The sequence below is a fragment of the Equus caballus genome, chromosome 13, assembly GCF_041296265.1.
Source record: "Equus caballus isolate H_3958 breed thoroughbred chromosome 13, TB-T2T, whole genome shotgun sequence".
Taxonomy (NCBI): Eukaryota; Metazoa; Chordata; class Mammalia; order Perissodactyla; family Equidae; genus Equus; species Equus caballus.
Window position 1 is genome coordinate 27,812,124 of NC_091696.1, and position 24,038 is coordinate 27,836,161.

Genomic DNA, 24,038 nt, shown 5'->3' on the forward strand with positions numbered 1-24,038 from the left:
ACCCTAGGAGTGGTATCTTAGGAGCCACTTTGGTCAGCCTCACCAGGCCTTTGTTCTGGGTGATGAGGATCAAGGCTGCCCCAGGGAGGGAAGCCCAGGGCATCCTGCCCTACATACCGATCTATATCATCCTCCGGGAAGTGTAGGACGTCCTGATTCAACCTGATTCCTATCCAAAGTTATAGGACCACCCAATAACCAGACCCCACCTGCTCTGATACCATTTTAATGACGTTTTTACATGATCTTTCCTTTGTCTTGTAAAGAAATAACTCACATACCTATGTCTTATAAATTTAGCCCTACCCTCAACCCATTGCAGCTCTTGACTGCCCATGGCTCCTGTCCCCATGCTATTCTCTAAATAGAGGAGCACTACTACCAGACCTTGAGAGTCCAAGAAATCTTTCTTTCCACTCCTCAGCTCCCTGAGCCTGCATCATGAGGACAGTGACCAGCTATGCTCAGCACTGACCCCTGATGTTTGCTGCTCATTCAGACTCTCCACTGCTCGGGCCATTGCCCACAGTGGGTGGGGCCTGTTGCGGGCTGTCACTCTTGCCCAAGCCTCTGTCCTCCCCGAACCAGATGACCAGGGCAACCTGTTTCCATTGCTGCCTGTTCTCCCCAGAGCTGGAGCAATCTTTTGAAAGCATAAAATAGATCACATCATGCCTTGCTTAAAAATCCTCCCAAGGTTTCTCCTCATCTGTAGAATAAAATGCCAATGCCTTACCATAGTCTGCGAGGCCCTGTGGGATCTAGCTGCTGCCCATCTCTCTGACCACCCGCTCTCTTGTCCCACCACCTAATCCCTGCCTCTTAACACACCATGCTCCTTCTTACTGCAGCATTTGTATGCCTGATGCTCCGTCTGGTGTGCTCATGCCCAGATCCATGAGCTTCTCCTTATCATTCAGGTCTCAGTTCCATGTCACCTCCTAAGAGAGTCCCTCCTCAATCACTCAGGTGAAGGGCCCCTTCACCGCACGCTCCAGACACTCTCTGTCCTACGTTTTTCTATCATAGCATTTATCACCATCTGAAATGATCTTACCTATTTATCTATCTATTTATTTGCTAAATTTGGGAGATCTACTTCTAATGATTGCAAAGTAGCTCATATGAGACCAACTCTCCTACAAATAACAATCATAAATTCTGGGCAATATCTAAATGACAATGCTCAAAAGGCACTGAGACTGACTAAAAGCAGGAAGAAACTGAAGGGGAGTTGATATTTGGAAGAGGAAAAGGTGCCGGGTGATTTCTCATTTTTATGGTTTTCACCTGAGGGCAGCACCCCATCAGTGACCTGTGAGGCTGAAACTGAAGTCTTACTGTTGAGGAACCAGAAGACAAAGTTCCGGGCATCGCCAGCAGCTAGAAAGGATGAGAGACGAACCAGAAAGGAGAGAGTCACAGGGAGGAGACCCAAATAGCGTCAGTGACTCTAGCAGGCCTCTAATTAAGCCCAAAATCTACCCCCAGGGCAGACTCCAGCCACCCAGCTAAGCCTCAGAGAACTGAGTGGACATCTCAGCTGCTGCAGAGTCAAGCTAACTGCCTGCTAAAACAGACAAACTGAAAACAAGTTGATACTCTTCAGATGCTCATAACAGAACCCAGAGTCTCCACCATGTATCATTCACAAAGTCCAGCACACAATTCAAAATTACTAGACATACAAACAGGAAAATGGGATCTGAACTCAAGAGAAAAGGCAATTGATGGACACCAACCTCAAGCTGGTTAAGATATTGGAATTAGCTCGAAGTTATAAAAAGAAATACTTGCTAAATTTTTATTGTGTGTCTTTCACCCCTGGAATGTGAGCTCTGTAGGAGCAGGAACCTAATCAGTACTGTTCCTGTTCTTTCCCCAGCTCCTAGAGTAGCAAATGGTGCATAGAAGGCACCGCAAAATATGAACGTGGTGTAAAGCAGGATTGTATTTTCTCCTCCTTATTTTCTATCTTTATGACTTGAGGTCCCTCCTAGATGAACCGAACACTGACAGAGAACGTTATTCTCTTTTGAACAGAGGGCATGTTTTATGGTCATGAGTCAGTAGTGGCTGCTATAGAGAATGGCTTTGATCTCCAATTACTGCCAAAAAGAAAGCATGTGGATCAGCTATTCTGAAACCCAATGTCATCATTTTTTCAGAAAACATTTTACATCATTTAACTGCCTTAGAGACAAAAATATGCATATAAAGTTAGCTCATTCCAGGACCTAGGTGTTTAATTTGTGTCCCAGATAATATCAGAGGAAATCATGATGTCTAAGGTTAAATAAAATGGGTTTTTATGGGGAAGTTTATCACTGAGGTAAATGTTTAAATTTTTCCTAGATTAAATTTTGCTGCCACAGTCAGAGTTTGGGGAGTCATTAGACACTTGGTCTGGACTCTACGTGGGACCCCAAACTCTCCTTGAGGAGTTTCTCATCCCTGCTACAGGCAGGGTGATATTCAAAATGTGAAACAACCCATAGGGTACTGGCACTCACCAATCAAAACAGACGCTAGAGGAGCACCAACCAATCGGAAGAGACAACGGTCTGGCAGTAGCTGCATCCTGAATAGGGCTCTGTTCAGGCAGGTGTCCTGGTCACCTCCTCAGTTTCCATAAGAGGATGCAGTGCCACCTCCAGCTCCACCAACTGTTAAAGCATATGGGGTTGTACCCAACCAGCAGCCCAGGGCAGCCGCCCTCCAAGTACTTGTCAAGGAGAATTACCTCAAAATTCATTGCCCAATGCTCACACCATTGGGAGAACAACCGCCCATCAAATTAAGTTGACCCATTTTTCTAAACCATGGTTTTTAAAGCTATTACTGGTTATGGGGGACCCCTTTCTTCAAGTAAATCTTATAAGGGACCTCAATATGAAAAATGACAGCAACAAAGCTGAAGGTTTGGAGTCTACAAACCCTCATTGCATCCCCATCCTTTACCATCCCCCTGTCACACACAAACACACACCTTAAACACTGTGGCAGCCTCTAACACCACACCATGGAATCACTCATTATGGAAAATGACTTGAAGGAAAGACAACCTATCATAGATAATCTAAACTCTGACTAAGATTGAGTCAGACCTTCAGAGAGTGTTTTGGGGCAGCTCTGTCTCCCAGCTATCCCCCCTACCTTGAGGAATGTTAGAAGAGACAATCTTATTAAACTCCTTGCCATATGGACTATAAGGCAGTTCAGGACACTGCTTGGTGCATTACACGGTGTCCTCTCTTTGAGGACCCATGCGGAATATTTCTCTCTGCCTCCAGTAACAGGAATAGCTGTGCTTCCCCTGAGCAGCTGGTTTGCATGGACCCTGGGTCTGCATCAAGAGACTGTTTCCCTCTCTGTGTTACTTGAGAGAAAGCTCAGGGCTGCCCCAGAGTTCCACCTCTAGCAAATACACAGGGTCTGATGTCATGAATTTTGTGTCCTAACCTCATTCCTGGCTGCATTCTTGCTTCCTCTGTCTTGTTTTCCTTTTGTCTTATTTTCTTTGCCCATTTATTTTTCATTTAATTATGTCTTGCAATTGGGTATGCATCTTTGCAAACTGCCTCGCATTCTTTCTGGAACAAGGTGGAGAACATATAAATGGATCCTAAACGTGGGGTGTCTGCAGTGCACCATGGCTCTCTCAGATTGGCCACTGTATGATCTATTTTAGCAGGCATCAGCTCACACATCAGCAATTTCACTGTCTGTTAAAACTAGGAAATCACTCTGCCTGGCCAAAGAGATGATGCTGATGAACTAACTAGATTTCACTTTATTACATATTCATGTAATCTTGTTATCTTCTATCCTCATCCAGTGAGGATGCCGCCATCCGCTCAAAAGCACCTGTAAGGGGTTGGAGCCAGGGTCAAGACAGCCACCCGGGGTGGGGGGTCGTTCGCACACTCCACCCCGGCGGCCCAGGGTTTTGCTGGTTCGCATCCTGGGCACGGACCTAGCACCGCTCATCAAGCCGTGCTGAGGGGGCATCCCACATAGCAGAACAAGAAGGACCTACAACTAGAATATACAACTATGTACTGGAGGGCTTTGGGGAGAAGAAGAAGAAAAAAAAAGAGAAGATTGGCAACAGATATTAGCTCAGGGCCAATCTTTAATAATAATAATTAAAAAAAAAAAGACCTGGGACTTGATTCAAATTATGCATTGGGAGTTAGGCGCCTGCCTCCATCCTACAGAGCATCTCTCTCTACAACAGAGAAAACATCATCCTCCAAATTCCCCCAGAGTTGAGAGCAAGGAAAACACCCTAACTTCATTTCTGGAGAATCCTTGGGAGACCCAGACAGCCCAGCGACCAGCTCCTTGGTGATGGACCAATCAGGAAACAGCCTTAGCTGAGCTGAGGAAAATCTGGCACCTTCATTTAGTTCTCAAAAGCCAGAATAGGAAACAGGCCTGCGGATATGGCAGAAGAGAATGTGGTGGAAGCCCATCTGCGGCAGCTTTCCTGAGCTCGAACATTCGGTCCCCAGATTAGAGGGGGTGAATAATCAGGCCTCCTGATTGTAAACATGCCAGTGAAACTCGAGGCCCCATTTATCCACCCCTCCCTCCGCCCTCCCGGGACCTCCTTGCAGTGGACAGACGGGCTTCCTCCCGTGGGCCTGTGACGTGCAGCCTGGAGAGCCCCAGGCGGCGCCAGGGAGAAGCAGCAGCCATCAGTGAGAGGCCAGTGGTGTTCTCCGTGAATTTGTGAATTTGCTGCCCCATTGGGACTCTCTGGAGAATTCCAGGAGCCAACTCTCGGCCTCCTTCTGACAGAGTCACTTTTCATCTTCTTTGGCTTCAGGCGCAGGCAAACGCACACAGGCAAAAATCAGTTAATAACTATGCACATTTTATAATAAATTTTAACAATTTAAGAGTCTGGTACAGCTTTATTATAGTTTTTATTTCACCACACTAATTCAGTGCGTAATAACCTGCCAGAGACACAGAATTCACTTGACATATGCTCTGAGCGCCCAGATAATGGAATATGCAGAGGAAAAACCTTGGGTCACACCCAGCTAGGTGCCCCTCCTTTCCTTGGGCATAGGGGAGGGCAAGCAGCCCTCAGAATTGGCTGGAAGTGGAGTGTCATCTGGGAGTCCCAGCCTGGGTCCGAGCAGCCAGTGGGATTCCCTGTGATTTTCTCCCCCAGAGACAGGCCGGAGCGATGGAATAGCCCGGACTGTGCTGTGTTTAAGGACAGCCTTGCTCTGCTGGGATTAGTCTCAGAGCGCAGCCTGCCCCACTGCATTCCTTGGATCTTTTGGCGGCTAGAAGGTGGAATGGCTCATCTTCTCAGGCTGGCAGCTGCCCACCCCTGCCTCATTCAGGCCCAACCTGAGGGAAATGAGATCAGCCCAAAGGAAACACTCCTAAGGGCCAGGTCCAGCTTTCCTCCCTCCCTCTCTCCTCCTTCCTACTGCCTCCCCTGCCTACAGCACCTCCCCAGCAGTGTTCTCAAAGTGTGGCCACCAGTTGGAGACGCAAACTTTCAGCTCCACCCCAGACTTACTGAATTTGATATTCTGGGGGTGGGACCCAGGGAATCTATGGCTTAACAAACCCTCCAGGTGATTTTGATGCATGCTGAAATTTGAGAAAAATTCAGGTTTGAGGGATCAAGAGGGAGAGTTCTGGAAATGCTGTTGAAGGAGCCGTCCAGAGGTCTGTGGGTTAGCTCTGCCGCTACTGTCTCCACCTTGCCAGGAAAACTCGGGCCTCAGTTTCTTCATGTGGAAAATAATGACACGAGCTGGACACTCACTAAGGCCTCCTGCATCCCTGCCATTCTGGAACTGATGGCTGAAATTAAGTCCAGCAGATACCCCACAGTCCCCCCCTCTACAGGGAGAGGCCCGAGTGGACACATCCTAGAGCCCCCACTTGGGTGTGTGGTTGCTAAGGGCATCTTAGCCTCGGAACAAAAGAGAACAATGCTAAGAAGACGGGTCTATGACCAGGAGAAGTTAAAGAGAGTGAGAAACCAAGTTAGGTTGAGTGTGTGTATGTGTGTGTGTGTTAGTGTGTGTGTGCACAATATGAGCATTTACCACCTCGGTCCTTGCTTCTTTAATTTTCTTTTCTCTCTCCAACGTCTCTGGACTACCTCTTTCTCCAAGAACATGATTAAGTCTCTCCCATTCTATTGAGAAATAAACAGCACCCTCCCTCTGCCTGCCACCCTCTCTCCTTCCCACAAGAATGGCCCTTCTTGAAAGAGCTGTCTCCACTCAAAGCTATCACCTCAAAGCTCCAGTTCCTTCCTTGACCTCCCCCAACCTGGCTCCTGCCTCGTCACTGGAGGAAACTTTGCTAGTCACCTGCTACTGTCCAGGTTGGAAGGCTGCTCCCCAGCTCCTGGGTTGCGTGATCTCTCTGGCATTTAACCCCATTCTCTCCATATTCTACCTTCTGACTGTCTCTGGTCAGCTTCCAGTCATGCTTAAATAACTGCCTCTCTTTTCCCCTTTTTACCCTTAGTTTATAATTTTGCATCTTATGTTTCATTCTGCGCGCACATGTATATGTATGCTACCCAACATATGTTGGACATAGACAACGTTTAGTCTACCTAATTTTTCCAGTGTCTCTTAAAGGAAACTCCAGAAGAAAATATTCTTTTAGAATTAAATGCCAGAAAACTTTTGTTTTCCTTGAGGAACTAGCATATCATCTCATGGACACTGGCACTCAAAAAGCAATTCCCCAAAAGTTTGAAACAGGCAAATCAATCACATCAGCCCCTGTGGGGAACACTGATCAGAAATGACTACAAAGGGTGAGGGGAGTCTTGGGTGCAAATCATGTCTGACTTCTCGATCTGGGTGCTGCTTAGATAGGGTGTTAGTTTTCAAAAATGTATGGGGCCACATAATTATGACATGAAAATTTGGGGGGTGTATATTATACTTCAGTAAATTTTTAAAGGAATTCCCATTTTCCTTTTTCTGAGCAGGAAGTGCTGATCAGATTGGTGGCTCAATTATATCTTTTTTTTTTTTTTTTTTTGCTGAGGAAGATTCACCCTGAGCTAACATCCGTTCCAATCTTCCTCTATTTTGTATGTGTGTTGCCACCACAGCATGGTTGCCAACAAGTGGTGTGAGTCCTTTCCTGAGAACTGAACCTGGGCCGCTGAAGCGAAGCACACCAAAGTTAATGACTAGGCCGTGGGGCTGGCCCTCTGTTATATCCTTATACACCCTTTAACTTTTATTTGCATATTCTGGGTTTTTTTCCTGATCCTGCTCTTCTATTCTAAATTGTATTTTCCTTGGCACAAAATTTTTATCCTTAGTTTATGATTATATATTTTATATTTCATTCTATATACACAGCCAAAATGCTATCCAAAGTGCTTGATGGAAGCAGACAGGTAGAAATAAATAGATATTCTTTCAAGTAGAATAAAGTCTATTTTTTTGTCTCTATATCCTTCGTGCCTAGCATATAATAGTTGTTTGATTAATGTTGAAAGAAATAATAGTTTATTTGTAAAGAAAAATAGAAAAATAGGATAACAGTGAATAGAGGGCTTAGAAGTCAAGGAAGGTTCTTTTCAAATGAGAGAGACCTGAGCAGGTCTCGAAGGAGGCGGGAAGAAGCCAGGAGAAAGGACAAGTTGAAAATGCGGAGGGAGGCCTATGACTCTACTCCCAGGAGAGGAGAGGAGATAGAAGGTAGGAAGGGGGTGCATTCTGTTAAACAGGAGAGACACCTCTTCTTCAGGCTCCTTCATTGGTTTCTCTTCCTCTCTTTAAGCTGTAAATAGTTGTAATGTCTCAGAATTCAGTCCTTGTCCTCGCCATCCGTAATCCATCTCCTGATGATCTCATCTGATAAAGCTTTAAATACCATCTGTACTCTGATGGCTCCCAAGGCTGTCTCCAGCCCAGATCTCTGCTGTGAACTCAGGGCTGCCTACTCAACATCTCTGCCAGGATGCTCGGCAGACATCTTAAAGTTAACACGAGAAACACCGAACTCCTGATCTTCCCCCAAACCTGTTCCACCCACAGTCGTCCCCATAGGAGGCCAAAGAAGCTTGAGTCATCTTTGACTCATCTCTTTCTCTCACACAACCACCCAATCCATCAGCAAATCCCATTGCCTCCATCCTAAAAAAAAAAAAGAAGAAGAAGAAAAGAAAAAAAGTCCAGAATCCTAGCACTTTTCACACCTCCACCATTACCCCTTGTCCAGTCACCATCCCTCTCACCAAGATTCTTTTTTTTTTGAGGAAGATTAGCCCTGAGCTAACATCTACTGCCAATCCTCCTCTTTTTTGCTGAGGAAGACTGTCCCTGAGCTAACATCCATGCCCATCTTCCTCTACTTCATATGTGGGACGCCTACCACAGCACGGCTTGCTAAGCAGTGCCATGTCCACACCCGGGATCCAAACTGGGGAACCCTGGGCCACTGAAGCAGAACGTGTGCACTTGACCGCTGCGCCACCAGGCCAGCCCTCACCAAGATTTTGTCTTTGCCTCCTGGCTGGTCTTCCTGCTTCCACCCTTCCCATCTACAATCTTTTCTCAACACAGTAGTTAGAAAGATCTTCTTTTTTTCCCTTTGGTTTTTTTTTTTTGTTTTTTCCTTTTTTTTTTTTTTTGAGGAAGATTAGCCCTGAGCTAACATCTACTGCCAATCCTCCTCCTTTTTGCTGAGGAAGACTGGCCCTGAGCTAACATCTGTGCCCATCTTGCTCTACTTTATATGTGGGACGCTTGCAACAACATGGCTTGACAAGCAGTGTGTAGGTCCGCACCCGGGATCCGAACTGGCGAACCCTGGGCCACTGAAGCACAACGTGCGAACTTAACTGCTGCACCACTGGGCTGGCCTCTAGAAGGATCATTTTTAAATGTCTCTCCTCTGCTCAGAACCCAGTGTTAACTTCCATCTCACACAAAGTAAAAAGCCAAAGTTCTTACGACACCTCCAAGAGTCTTTATTCCAACAGTTCCTTCTGCCTCCATCCTGCTTCAGATTGTGCGCACCCAGGCCCCAGCACTGTCCCTGCACCCTATCCTCCTTCTCTGATTTATTTCTCTCCCTAACATGCTATTTACAATTTATCTTTCTCTTGCTTACTTTTCCTCTTCCCTGCTGGATGAAGGTTCCACAGGGGCAGGGGTTCCTGTCTATTGTGTTCACTGTTGCATCCTCGGTGTTCTAGGTACTATGATTGATGCTTAATATATATTTGTTGAATTCAATTTTCCCAAGTGATTCTCTTGCTTAAAATCCCTCAGTGACTCTTATCTCCCTCCAAAGAAAGTCCCCTCCTTTGCCAGCACAAAAGGGCTTTTGGGGTCTGGCCCCTGCCCACCTTTCTGACCTCCTCTATTACCACATTGCCCTCCAGAACACAGCTGGATGGAATGACCCACCACCGCCTACAGTGGCTCTTCCACATCTGGTTTTCTCATGTGCCACCTCCTCTTCCAAGCATGCTCTTCAGAAGTCACCTCTTTTGGGACTCATTTTGGGGGTCACCCAAATGAGTGACCTGAGCCCAAGAAGCTGACCTGAGCCCAAGCTGGGGTAGGTCCCACTCTTGTGCTCCCATGGTCCACTGGACCCTTGCCTCTCATAGCCTGTAGCAGTCTCACTCATTTGTTCACTCGTCTGCCACCTACTTGAGAGCAGAGGTGCTGTCACCCTCCAGTTGGTACCTCCAGCCCCTAGCCAAGGAGACGCTTGGTGAATGTTATTATTATTATTATCTTTGGTAAACATTTATTAAATCAATGACTTTCCCCAATAAGTACTGTCGACATACAGCTCATCTTACTGATTCATGGATCAGTATATAGATTAACTTGTTCACACGGCAGAGTGACAGAGCTGATTTCCCTTTTCAGAGCTTCTTTTCTTCAAAGCATAAAAAAGAGGGAGAAGCACATGATGAGGGAAAGCAGAAGTCACCTTGACACTCAGCAATCAGAATGGCTTCAAGGACACTCCTGGAGTCTACAGGCACCTGGTGCATGTCCTAGTGCAGGAGAAGTTTTTTATTACGGTTCAAATTTCCCCACAAAAAAGACACATTTTAGCCCAAATTTATTATAGTCATGGGACTCCTTGATCTGTCTGGCTTAGCAGCATTTCTAAAGTAAACTGAATGAGAGCTGGTTTCATTTAGTCATTAAAAATCACCTACGTTGAAGGTTAAATGTCCACAGACCATCATGTATTCATTCAATAAACTTCTACGTAGTTTCGGTGCCATGCCAGGCCCTGCGCCAGCCTTTGGGGGAGGTGTGGTGACATGGAAGAGGTCGTCTCTACCCTCAGAGAAGGCACTGTCCAAGGGTCCGTGAAGGAGCCATTGGAGCTATTTAAATGGTTCCACACTTCGTGTTATGGTTTACTGAACTGAAGGCATCTGCCTTCACTGGAAGCAAAGAGTAGCGATTTCTTTTGTACCTGCTGCAGGCACAGACTCCAGCTAAATTATTCCATTTAATCCTGGCAACTTTACCACATTACAGATGAAGAAACTGAGACTCAGTGAGACTAGATAAGCGGCCCAGGCCACAGTCTAAAAAGTGGTGGAGCTAAGATTCCAGTGACATCTGTCATTCCCTGAAGGCCATGCCCTTTACACGCCAGCACCTTGGTAATAGGAACACCCTCTAAGGCCATGAAAAGAATACCCACGGCCCACAGAACTGTACAAAGTCGCCAAGTCTAAACAAACTCTACTGGGATCTGTTTACAGCTCCTTGAAAGCCAACTGCCATCCAATAAATTTACAAATGAAGCACACATAAACACATATCATTAAGTTGAAAAGAAAAGTTGACGTAAAGGAACAGTCTACGTGTTCACTTATTGTTAACAGGCATCGCCAGTCCAAGGACACAGTGAGCGACATCTATGCCAGGCCTCTCCCTACTCTGGGAGGGATTTTGTGAGGGCCAGGGGCTTTTGGCTTCCCCTAGAAAGCAGAAGGGTGTTAACACTTGGGCCACAGTGCACGGAGAGGCAGAGGGCCTAGCACGCTCAGACCCCAGGGAGTGGAGGGAGAAGCAGGAGCTCAGGGGAGACCCCTGCTCACTGTGGCCACACTTTGGCTTACAGCCCTAACTCCAGTGAGAGCTGACCCTCAAAGAAGCCATTTCACAGACCAGCTGCAGACAAAGCCTGGAAGAGGCCCCAAGCCCACACTGCCGCCTCCCACGGCCTCTCTCTTCTTCCTGTGTGGGGCTGCCCTCACCCTGCTTCCACTGTGGCTTTTTGTTTCCAGGAAACACCTCTCCCTGGGTCCCTCCCCCAGAATCTTCAAATTATCACACGAATCCACCGATGGGCACAGTGATGAGGAATTGCATCAAAGGTGCTTCATTGGTAGGCTTTGAATAGTCTCTCCTAGGCAGAGCATTTCTGCCACAGCTGAGAGTGTTATTATTCTGAGAATATGAATCACATCGCACCCACAGTGTGTGAGAGGCAGATATGCCAGCTTCCACAACTTTCCCTCAGAGAAGTTCCCACCCTTCGCTGGGGGCCTGGAAAGGATTTAGCTGCACACACCGTAAACTACTGTTGTGTAAACAGTTTAGGACTCTACAGGCAATAACTTTGGGGGAAATCCCCACTTCCGTGAGCTGTGTTTTGGCTCAGATCCCTTTCAAGACTTGAGAAGCAATGTTAATCATCCAGAGTGTATTAAAGCCCCTGGAAAAATCAGTGAAAGGGCTTTCTCTTCCAAGCTCCTCTTCTCGGGGGACCGGAAGCCCGGGACGCTCTCCCTCAAGGCACAGGGACCCACGTTCTGGGCTCCTGGGGATTGTTACTCAGGACGATGAGGAACAATGGTTCCCTCTGCCAGGGCCTGGCTTTCAGGGACATCTGTGAAGTCGTGTCAAGCTGACTGAAAGGAAACCTTTCCTTCGGGTATGACTCTAGAAGAGCATTTCACCCAGAAGGAAGCTGTGGGGGCGAAAACAAATCAATGAAGGATTTGCAGATAGATGTTCTCTGGGCCCGAGTACAATTTACAAAATGCAACGGAAAAGAAGATCAATTTCCTCCCTCTCTCTGCCAGGCTGGAACAGATTCCTGAATAAAAACAACTCTTTTCAACAGAACCTTAGACTCGGCTAGAAGTGAGTTTCCTCAAAAGGCACAGGGAAAAGACTATGAATTCCTGAAATCCTACAGCAAGGATTTAATCTTCCAGCATCAAAGCAAAGGGACGGCGAGACTGGAGGCCAGGTGACAGCGCCGTGTTCCTGCCAGGACAATTTACGAACATAAAGTTGCATGGAATGAGTTTTCCAATAACACAGGGGAACAGCCACACAGACATCTTCAGACTGACCAAGTGGCAGGTCACTGATTTAAGAAGCAAGACCAGTCAGGGTTCTGCCCTTTTAATTATAACCTGAGGGAAGGGACTCAGCCAGGAGGAAATGGGTTTGCATGAGCCCAAGCTTGAAGAAACACGTTTCCAAGCTCCTCCAAGCCACTTTGGCAGCTGGGTGAAGCCAAGGCCAAAACAAACACGTTAGGAGTTACCTCCAGACCCCCTTGACCCCTCCCCTTTCTCCGAAACCCACGACAACTTGCTTCATCTCAACTAAACACAAGCTTGGAAATTGGAGAGGAGGCGGAGGGGAAGAGGGAAAGCAAGGGGGGCCAGGCAGCGTCCATGCAGTCAGTTGCATTATCGATTTAGAGCCACACAAGCCCCAGAGTGCCATCGACAAGGATCATACCTCCTGCTGATCCCGGGGGAAATTCGCCAAGATCCATGGCTGGGAGTTAAGGAGAATTTCTAAGCCATCAGGAAGGAGCAGAGCACTGCAGCTCCTCGGAATGATGGACCGGGACGGACGAGCTTTAATTAACAGGGTCTGATGCCTCTTCTTTTTTGGTAACTGAGCAGATTTAAAGGGCTAGAGTCCCAATTTGGAGGGTGCCAGTGCTGCTCCTGCTGCTGCCGTTGCGGCTGCTCCAGCCACTGCTCTTGGCTACTGGAACAGCTTCCCGCAGACCTCTCACCTCAGTGAGGAAACGGAGCTGTGAAAGTGGAAAAGTACGGCCAGTAACACTGGGGGTCTTGGGCTGCGTGGTTTGAATCACAACCTCAGGGCCGTGGACCTAGGCATTGCCCACCTGAATGAGAGCCAGTGCCCTACACGCTGTCTCCCAAACCAAGGAGAAAGGCTGGGCTCCTTGGGTGCAGGTGGCATCAGGAGCTCCCCCTCTTGACATGGGGCTGCACGGACAGTGCCCAGCAAAGTGGAAAGTATGGTCTCTGCTGTGCTCTCTACTGAGAGCATGCCTGCCTGGATGACAGCCACCAAATAAGCCACATGCACACATCTGCCATGAACACACATGCCTGCCCTGTACACGCACATGCCTTTGCATGCACACGTCTGCCCGTGCACATACTCATGTCTGTCCATGTACGCACACACGCCTATCTTCTAGACATGCAGAGGCAAAGGCACAGTACCTGCAGCCAGCCAGATGCCCTGTCTACACCCCTGTGTTTTACAAGTAGATCACCAAGATAAATAGTTGTGACACAGAGCATGGCCAGGAGGGAGCCTGGGCTAGGGTGGTGGGGGTACAAAGGGGAGAGCAAACCCATGTGGGGAGTTCCCTGCCTCTCAGGCTGCCTGTCTGAGAGCAGGGCTCTATGTCAGGGATAGTTTCAATTCAAGACCATGAGCCCCGGATGGGCCCTGGCCACACAGCCTCTTTCCACTTGCTCCTGCTGGTCTATTGTGGAGCTTCACCTTGGGTAAGACCTCAGTGCCTCATCCTCATACTGCCAGGTGAGCAAAGCTGAACCTCGAAGGGCATGCAGGGAGGCTGATCTTAGCAGTACCCAAGGAAGCTGGGGGCAGGAGCCATCCTTCTGCAGCTCTCTCCCTTCTGGCTTCCCATCTCCCTATCCCATGCTTGGCATTCATGCCATGGAGTTGATTTTTCTGTGTTGTTTCTTTAGCCAATACAGTAGCACCTTGGGCGATATTTTTAATACCGTTTTTCCCTAGTAAGCACTCACAGTAAGTCTGGCCAAGTGGGGCTCACCAGACTCGGGGCCCCACCTTGGAGCGAGTGCTGGGGGATGTCTAGGAGGGAGCTGAGCTGTGGGATGGGGGGAGACCTTGAGATCCCACCCAGCTCTGCTATGAGCATATGTGTGACCCCCTCCCCATCCTGAGCCTGGATTTTCTCATTTGTAAAATGACAGTGTTGAACAAAGCCAGCAATGCTCTTAACAGAGAGGGGAAGCAAGAAGGGAGACACACAGACTTTTAGAAAGCACATTCCGTCACCTAAACACCAAATCCTCTTGGCTGGTGGGGACAGCACACTGCAGAGGGCTTGTGCTAAAAAATCTTGAGAAACACTACACAGGATAATCTCCAAGGGCCTCAGAGTCAATGAGGGATGGACTGTGGTGGACATATTCTTCCTGATCACAGCCTCTCCTCTGAGAGATGGATCCTGCATGCAGCCAGCTCAGGCTGGCAAAGGTCAGAAAGAGACAGCACTTTGGAGTCCAGCTGAGCCTTAGGTAAAATCACTGACGACTGCAGTGTCTCCCCACCTTTCCCCCAAATCTCTCTCTGTGCACACTTAACCCCTGCCCAGCATCCTCCTCCTCCCCTCACATGCCCAGCGCCCTCACACCTACTGGCAATAACAACCTTGTCAGCAAAGAATCTGCTATCACCCGTTTAGACATGACTTCAATGTAATTTCTTGTCTCCATCTTCCCGGGACACTTGCATATGGCATCTTCTCTCACTTTTAAATGAAGCGAGCAAGAGAAATGGTGCGATTGGGGCTGGGGGCGGAGTGGGAGATGTGTGCCTGGCATGAAGAGTGTTCCCACAGACTCACAACTCCAGAGCCCTCTGGCACCGCACGGGCATCTCCGAGGAGGATGGACTCTGGGACCGACAGAGGCTGGCACAGCAGAGAGATGCCGAAAAGAACCACTTGACACAGAAATGTCTGGAGGGGAATTCCAAGTTCTACTCCTACCGCCCCCGGCAACCCCGAGGGTCTTCTTCCCAGTTTTCATTAATAAATTCAAGCCCCGCATTTCTGAGACTGGCAACAAACAGAATGCTTACATAGGGGAGGAAGAGTGGCCTAGACACCCTTTCGCTTGGAGTAGTCTTGAAGTACACATGCTCCCCACGTTAACCTGCTACCACCACGATGGACTCATGGGCGACAGTTCAAGTCTTCTTTCTCAGGACAGAACTAAGACCAGGCTGGATTCTTTGGATAAACAGGCTATGAGCCTAGAGAGTTAAAGGAAGCCAAGGCCCTTGGGCACAGGCAGTGAATGGCTTACTCAGCTCTGCTGCAGCCCCCCGCTGAGTAGGGAAGGAGAGGTTGTCTGCAGCATCCACCACCAGAAGGTGCCCTCTTGACGTGCTGACCTCTTCAAGCCCAAACGGAAGAGCCTGCGGCCCAGAGAGAAGGAGGTGTTCCCTCCCCTCCTGTCTAAGCTCCACTGTTCGCGCCCTTTGGCCCAAATGATGACCTGCCTGTTCTCTGGTGACAGGCAAGTGGGAACGTCCACTCTCTTCCTTCCCATATGCAGGGACTTAACTTTATCAGACTTCTACAAAATAAGCTTATCAGAATACAACCCAGGAGGCCTAATCTCTGGATAAGGTTGGAGTGATTTTGTGGAGCCTCAAAATTGGCCTGTCCACAAATCTGCTTTTGTGAATCTGGTCATTCACTATGGCCCCTCAGCTTGGGCCACCCACACACGCTCTGCAATGCTAGGGCTGGGCTCTCCAGACCACTCTTTCCAGCCACCCCCGCCTGCTGGCTTCTTGTTGGTTCAGCAAAGGAGGACTCAAGGGAGATGGAGATAGGAAGCCAGAAGGGAGAGAGCTGCACAAGGATGGCTCCTGCCCCCAGCTTCCTTGGGTACCGCTAAGACCAGCCTCCCTGCATGCCCTTCAAGGTTCAGCTTTGCTCACCTCACAGAGGTGCCAGCAGCAGCTGCATCATGACCCTCGGTGGTCAGACGACCAGCCATGCCACACTCCACCCTCTACCCTCGTGTCCCCTCAGCCATGGCAAGTCCTGCTGCGTTGACGCCTCTCTCAGGAGTCTGAGTACTGCCCCTGCAGGGCCCCTCCTAGGCTAGGTGAGACCACCTCTTCTCTTGTTCCCTCAGCCTTGCAGGCAGTATCTGTTCTTGCAATGATTAATTCTTGGGTTATTTCAGCTTTCCAATTCCTGTGTAACTAATCCTCTGTATTAAATGCCATCTGCTTGAAACATCTAGTGTGGTTTTGTTTTCCTGACTGGACGAGAATTTTCCTTGGAGATCCCAAATTGGAGTGTTCTGATAGTCACAATCTGAACATTCTGGCACATATTACACATTTTAGCATATAAATGTAAACATTTAAAGATTAAAAGAAATGACCAGAGAGAGTAAATTATTAAGATCATTCAGCAGGTTGCAGCCCATTGGCACATCCTTATATTACATACTTGTCATTTATTACCCCAAATTTAGACATATCAAAAAGAAATGCTCCCAGTCTAATTTTAGATCCACTGAATTCAAAACAAAAGAATCTTAAGGCACAACTTAGGAAGTGAGCCTTGAGAGAATTGACCTCAACACCAGCCCAGCAGGGAAGGACTCTGGGGAGCTTCTACATTATCATTCTGCTTATTACTTAGCTGTGTTAGGTGCATTAGGTAAATGTTAGGGTGTTTCACTAATATTTTGGAACTTGGACATTGTAGCTATTAGAGAATTGGAGGGCCAGGATTCATCTCTCATTTCATCCTCTCAGGGGTCTGAATTCTGAGAACAGCCCACCAAGAACAAAGAACCCCTGGGCAGAGCCTGGACAAGGTGCCTTAGGCCAAGAGGTCTGAGGGAGGACGCTGCTGTCTTCTCTTCCACACTGAATGCATGGCAATGAGACCTGAGAGCAAGCCTTGGTCTGACATCACCCAGACACACACAGAGAGGGGCAGCAAATGGAAGCAGCCCCCAGGGCTGGCGAGGCCTGCTCTAGTCCACGTGGGCTGTCTGCAAAAAGACAGGAAGAGCAACAAAGTGACTGTGCATGGTGATGAAATTTCTGAGCCGGGACCAGACCCTGCCCACTAATCCAGGTCCCAGGCTAAGACCAGTGATTAGCAAATCCTCCTCCTTTGGGAGGCTGTTGTGGGGAGGCTAGCAGCACAGCGAGTCACAGAGAGCAAAACTGTTCCCTTTTCTATGGGCAGGGGTAAGGAGGTGGGGAGAGGGAGTGAAATGTTTTTGCGGCCCCTCACATCATCCTTGCCTCTTTCCACTCTTCCAGGACGCCACATCCAGCATGACCCAGTGTGTACCACCCCAGAGACAAGGCCCCACGCAGTCCCCTCCTCTCCATCCCCACCACCACTGGCTTTACTCAGCCCTTTTCTCTCTCGTCTGATCTCCTACAAGAAAATTCTAAATGAATCCCCCTACCTCCATCCATTCACAAATACTGCCTGGTGTCCTGCTGGGCACTGGAGACAAGATGGCAAACAGGGGAGCTGAGGCCCAGCCCTTGGAAAGCTCCAGAGCTTGCAGAAAGACAAATATCAAACAATTGCAAAGAAGAACGAGGACAAGGAACAAGAAATGCACAGTGCTGTCCCCGGTTCTCACTGTAGGACTGACTGACTTTGGGGAATCAGGGAAGGCCCCTGAGGTGGGTGGGGAAGCTGGGACCTGCTGTTGATGATATGCTGGGGGAGAGATTGCTCCCAATAGACAGAACAGGCTCCAAGGGACCAGGCATCAGGCAAGGACAGGGAATGGAAGAAAGGGCAGCAGTGACCAAAAGGAGAGACTTGTTCATGGTCAGGTAGCAGGGTAAGCAGGGGGCGCTCGTGAGGCCTGTGGACTTCATGGTAAGGGAAAGAGGCAGCTGCTATGGGGCTAAGCTGGGTCGTGACAAGCGGAGATGCGCCTTTATAAAAGAGCCTTCATCTACACGGAATATCTAAGGAATCAGTTGTACAGTCCAAGTAAACAGTGAAGGAAACTTGAACAAGGATCTACAGTTGGAGCACAATTGGATCAATCTTTCTAAAATACATCACATTTGCTACCCATGGTGTTTGGGATAAAATTAAACTCCCTAATCTACCTGAAAGGCCCTTTGTAAGCTGCTGGTACCAACCTAATTTTTAGCACCTCTCATCTCCTTCCAGGTCCCTTCCTACTCCACATCAGCTACAGCCACGTGAAACCACTCGCAACTCCCATAAGAGGCCCATCTTCTACGTCTCTGGGCCTTAGCACCTGCTGCTCCTCCAGCCTAGCGTGTCCTTCTTTGCTGCCCCAGTAAACTCCTACTTACCCATCAAGGCCTTACTCAGATGTCACATTCTCTGGGAAACCATCTACCAAGGTCCTCCTTACCCTCAGCCCCACCATCCTCCAGATAGAGAGGTGTAGCAATCACCTCATTGTAGAGACATTTTTCCTCCCACTTGACTGTCTCCCACTCCTAAGGGTAGCAACAGGTGTCTTTCACCTTCCTGTCCTTAGTGCTTGATATAGGGTGGTCCCACAACAAGTTCTGGATAAAATAAACTGGAGGATATATTTCCACATTAACAAGCTAAGTGAGTTTAGCTCCCTGGTGTAAAATGCAAAATTTGTAAAACTCACACCTGCGACGTTCTAATAAAGTGTCAACAATCTATAGCCACTAATGGCCTATAATCAAGGGACAATCAGCTCAATAAGTAAATAGCTGTCCTGTTAGAGTACTACACAAGTAATGATGTATTAATTTTCTTGTTTCCTCACATTAGTCAAGTTTTCTAGAGACGTTTCCCTGTCCCCGCCCGCAGAGGCAGGCTAGACCAACCCAACGCAAGAACAAAAGGCCTCCTGGAGGCAACTGCTCCTTTAGTCTTGCCTGTGAGTCACTGAAGCAAAGGAAATGGATAGGGTCCCATTTTAAAGAAAAAGCATTCCAACATGTCACGGCTTCCAGGTGTAGGAGTACGGGCGTGCAAGATTTGGAGCCAGCAGCTTAAGCGTCAACTTACAGCCTTCTCCCATGAAGGTAAAAAGATGTCCACCTCATTCCGTGGATAGTAAAGTGGAGATGAAAATCCCCACACTTACTGCCCTGTCAGATTTTTGTGAACACATGGGATCAATTGTATAAATGCAAGGTCTGTCAAAGTCACCCCTTGCGTCCCAGATCTAACTTCTCAATCAGCTCGCATGCCCTGTGCTCTGAAATGTCATGGGCCAGCCTCTGTGGCCACCTTTACGTAGTGGATGTGGATTTGGTACAGGTGTTGCATCCCCCGCCCCCCCCATAGCAGAGCAGAGAGCTTTGCCTTCCTGAATCGCCTGTGAAGCTGGCTTCTGCTCCATGGCCCTGAAGTTCAAGGTTTCAGGGGACCTGCAACCAGCAGAAACAGGATCCTGTTCTGTTCTTTCCAACCACGTCAGATTCTTCTCTCTCCAGTTCCCCTCTCCTTCTTCTTTCCTTGTCTCTATCCCACTCCTTAGGTTGAGAGGGTGGCACTTCTGAGCCACAGAATAACTTAGGAGAGGGCATGACAGATTCAAAGCATGAACAGAACATGTGAAGGATAAAGTATCATTAATGAAATCTCTTCCCAGAGCATGGGGAGCTCTGGGCCTAGGGAGCCCCTTCTAAATCCAGACCCAGAGGGTGACGTGGAAGGTCATTGGGTCCCTGTGCTGCTCGCTGGCTAACACAGCAACCCAGGGAGGCAGAGGGGCAGGAAGTCATCCCTGAGTGAATTTCCTGGAGGTGATGAGTGACTGGCAAACAGCTTGATGGATAGCTTTGCTCCATTCACCTGACCTTGGGCACCAGCACAGCTGGCCAAGCCGTCTGAGCTCTCGGAGTACAGCAGCCCCAGTAGGGCATGCTCTGGATAATGCATATTGTAAGTGGCAGTATCATTTCCCTAAATCATGCCGCTGTCACTTGGCAAGGCCATCTACCAATGCTCAAAGACCCAACTTCCTCTCCTTATCGCATAGCTGGAGGAGATGCCAAACTCAACAATAAAACCAAAAAGACAAATCAGTCAGATAAGCCTGCGTGTACCGACACAAGCTGAAGCCAGAGGAAGGGAAGCAGAGTGATGTCCACAGTCCCAGTATCCCAGCTGTAGACACAGAAAACCCAGTGTGGAGAGAGGGCTATGGTCAAGCCATGAGGATCTGGGGAAGTTCGAGTGCTGGGCAAAGGGCAGCCCTGTCAAAGGTGTGAACAGCCACCAGCCAGCCCTGCAACCAGGGTCCTCTTGGGCCAAGAGATGGAAGCCATGCAGGGAGGCTTGAGTGGGGAACGGGACTGGAGCTGCCAGGATGCCCAAAGCACCCACTTCCCTTGCCAAACCAAAAGAATCCCACGTGGTTGACTCCAGCCCGGCCACTTGCCACAGTCCACTGTGAGCCTGGACTGGATCTATGGCTTCCCTGGCCAGAGTCCTCATTAATTTCCACACAACTAATACATGCACATCATAGAAAATTAGAAAGCACAGAAAGGTAGTCTCCCCAAACACCACCATCCAAGTGTCACTGCTGTTAATGTTTATCGCCAACGAGAGCCTGGAAAAAGCTTCCCTCCCCACCTCACACTTCTTTACACAACTGCGCCCAGCACCCAGCTAGGGCAGAGACTGGGCCACAGGTGCTCAACACCTCCTTGGGCAGGCTGTCCTCGGAGGCCGAGACTGGACTCCCTCAACTGCCTTCTCATGTTCAAGAACCAGCACATTTTACGAGTTAAAGACCATCCTGGAGCCAACAACTAGTTCTTCCAGGGACTCGGAGAATGCCAAGAACCCAAGGACAGCTTGAGGGGAGTGAGGAAGATCACAAGCCCTGCAGCTAAACCACTCTTGGCATTCCTAAGCCCAGCTGAGATTGTTCATTGAACTTGGGAGAGCAAAGCCCACTCTAGACTCTCCAACTGCAGCTGACCCAGGTAACAGCGTGTCTCGAACAACTCCAGCTTTGGGAAGTGCACCACGCAAGTAAAGTCAGAGTAATAGCCCCAACTCCCTTCCTCACCCACAGGAGGAACAGGTACAGCTAGGATGACTTATGGTCCCACTTGGAGTCTTAAGTTGTCGTCATTGGGATAGATGCAATCACAGAGAAAATGTGCTGAAGGCAGAAACCACCAATGCCCTACATCCCAAACTGGGACTCAATCCATATCTGAGAATCCTCTGGACAGAAGTCAGGAGTGGTACCACATACATCAACCTCTAAGGCTTTCTGAGAGCTCCCAGGCCCTCTTGATGTCTCCACATCTGCCCGGGATCCCAGAGGAGTACCCACAGGTACTCTCAGTCCAGCTAATACTTTGGAGTCCAGGCTACCAAACTCAAATATCCTGGACAAAACACAGGAAGGTGTCTCTGATGCCTCTCTCCGGTCTTTCCAGAACTTGAGAGAGGTGAGAATTTGGGGATCAGGGCACAGATGGGCACGCTCCTGGATAACTTTTATTTGTTCTTCATGGCTCAATTCAGACATCACCTCATCCAGGAAGTCTTCCTTCATGCACAAGTTTAGGCTTCCATTCTCTGTCCTCTCAAAGCATCATGTACCTCCTATCTAGACTTCTCACACCATATTGTAAATTCTCGGAGACCTCTCTGCTCCCATACACATGCTAGACTGTGTGCTTTTGAGCCTAGGCTGTCTTACTGGCTCCTATCGGAGGCTATAACAGTGACCTCCTGCATCTACCAGTAGCCTGGGTGCCCCCAACACCAAATTTGTGTTTTAAGACTTGGTCTCTGTCTATTTGTACCAAGGTTAATGTCTTTCCACTTGCCCCCACCCCTAATTGCTGTAGCCAGGGGAAATGAGAAGTAGGAATTGAAAACAGAGCTCTAGGCCAAACCAATAGAAGAGAGTTTTGTAATGTCACAGTCAAGGTTGAGAAAGAGACAGACACTATTCCACCATAATAAAGTTCAAAAATTATGCTAGCAGGAGACATGAATTTTGTATGTAGATCATTGAAGTCTGTGGGCAGGAGATTAACTCTTGCAGTATAAGTGATTTGTTGTTTAAAATAGTTTGGGATGATCACAGAGGAACAGAAAGAAAAAGTAAGCTTCCACCCAGAGAGCAGGATCGCCTCCCTTCTATTCTCTGCCTTCCAGGCTCTCAGTCTCCTTCTACTCTGGGCAGCAGTAAAATGAATGGGGATTCTAAAACTGAGGAGTTGAGCACCCCCACAGAAGGAAAAGCCCCAACCTGGGAGAGGAGAAAAGCAAAATGGAGCAGAATGAGGATGAAAAATTGGTCCAAGTGGGAGATCTGGTCAACCAAGAGGACCTCCACATGGGGCCAACACCCTAAATGTCTGGGGAGGGAGGCCCACGCTTGGTATGATGTGAGGGTCTGAGCCAATTAGCTTGCAGCCACAATACTCATCCTCAGCCTGCTGCCACCCCAGTTTTGTATAGTTTATACTCTATCACAGGGACCTGGATTGAAAAACAGACTGAACTTTTCTTGAGGTTGTGTGTGTGTCTGCGTACATATCTGCATGCACATGTAAACAGGCACTTCCCTGCAAACTAAGAAAAAGAACAAACCCTCCTCCTATACATCAGTAGCAGGCACCCAAGGCAAGACAATGACCCAAGACAGATAGGGTCATTGACGTGGAGGTAAGGGGACACCTGGAGGAGGGCACCCAGCCACAAGGGAGTCTACTGTCTGGTGTGTGTGGGGAACCAAGAGGTCATTAGGCATTTACAATATTGTGTAGAAAATGTCACATAGAAGTGCAGGATGCTTTGAGGATACAGAGAAAAGTCATCTTAGGGCTTAGGAAGGCTTCCTGGAGAAGGTGATGTCCATGTTGGACCCTGAAGATCAAGTAGAAGTTAACCAGAAGAATGTTCCCGAAATACCCCTTACCCCCACCCCTGGAGAACAGCTACAAGCCCTCCTGTGGGTCTAAGATAAGGAGACCAACGTAGAGTCACACACTTCCACTGTGTCAGATCCTGTCTACTCCCCTTGTGAGGTCCAAGAGCTCACAGACCCTCTTACTTACCTGAGTTCCTGGAGGCGGTCCCAAATCCCTTCCCTGGAGCTGCCAAACTGGTCCCAATCCTGCTAGCTGGGCTGAGAAAATAGATTTGCAGTGTCCACACAGCCGAGGAGCCCCACTCCAGAGCTGTCCCCTGCCCGGCCCCTCGGAGCCCACGGAAGTTGTGCCAGACCCTGGCTCAGCCGCCTGCTCAGACTGCAAGAGGGAGAAGTGTGCTGCGAGCATCCTGGAGCCCAGCCAGGCCTCTCTGGCCAGAAGGCAGGTGGAGGAGGAGCTGGAGAGAGCCTTGTAAAACTTCCAGAAGATCAGATTAACTCCCAATGAGCCGTAGAACCAGTGGGCTGACCACCACCTCTAAGCCCACTGCAGAGCCCCACCCAGGTTGGTGGGGAGCGCCCTCCTCACTCCAGTACTCTGGATATGCTCCTGGTTAACTTTGACTTGCTGCTTAAATCTGAGCTAGACCCCCGCCCAGCAACATACCCTGGATAGAGCCCTCTGCTACGGGACTGGCCATTGTCTTGCTTTAATCTTTTTTTCCGTAATATAATTTTTTTGAAACAGAATTCACATCACATAAAATTAACCATTTAAAGTGAACAAGTCAGTCATATTTAATATATCCACAATGTTGTGCAACCACCACATCTATCTAGTTGCAAAATATTTTCATCACCCCGAAAGGAAACCCTATGCCTATTAAGCAGTTGCTTCTCATGTTCCCCCTCTCCCAGCCCCGGACAACCACAACTTGTGTTCCATCTCTTTGGATTGGCCTATTCTGGATATTTCATATAAATGTAATCATACAATATGCGACCCTTTGTGTTCACTCTCTTTCACTTAGCATAATGTTTTCAAGGCTCATCCACGTTGTTGCACGTATCAGTACTTCTTTCC

At 48.5% G+C, this 24,038-nt stretch overlaps 1 protein-coding gene across 10 annotated transcripts in view; it reads right to left on the minus strand.

The window, feature by feature from the left end:
• CALN1 (calneuron 1) overlaps positions 1-23,387 on the minus strand; it is a 521,933-nt gene extending 498,546 nt beyond the window's left edge. For 3 of the 10 annotated variants that reach the window (XM_023655516.2, XM_070231765.1, XM_070231767.1), the window contains exon 1: positions 12,768-13,071. Coding sequence is in view for 2 of the 10 variants with exons in the window: in XM_070231765.1 (XP_070087866.1) it covers positions 12,768-12,804 (37 nt within the window). In the remaining 8 variants the exon portion in view is untranslated. Of the gene's footprint in view, positions 1-12,767; positions 13,072-23,141 lie in introns of those variants that run through there. The other 7 variants (XM_023655518.2, XM_070231770.1, XM_070231772.1 and 4 more) reach the window with 5 other exon arrangements.
• Between the last annotated feature and the right edge of the window lie 651 nt (positions 23,388-24,038).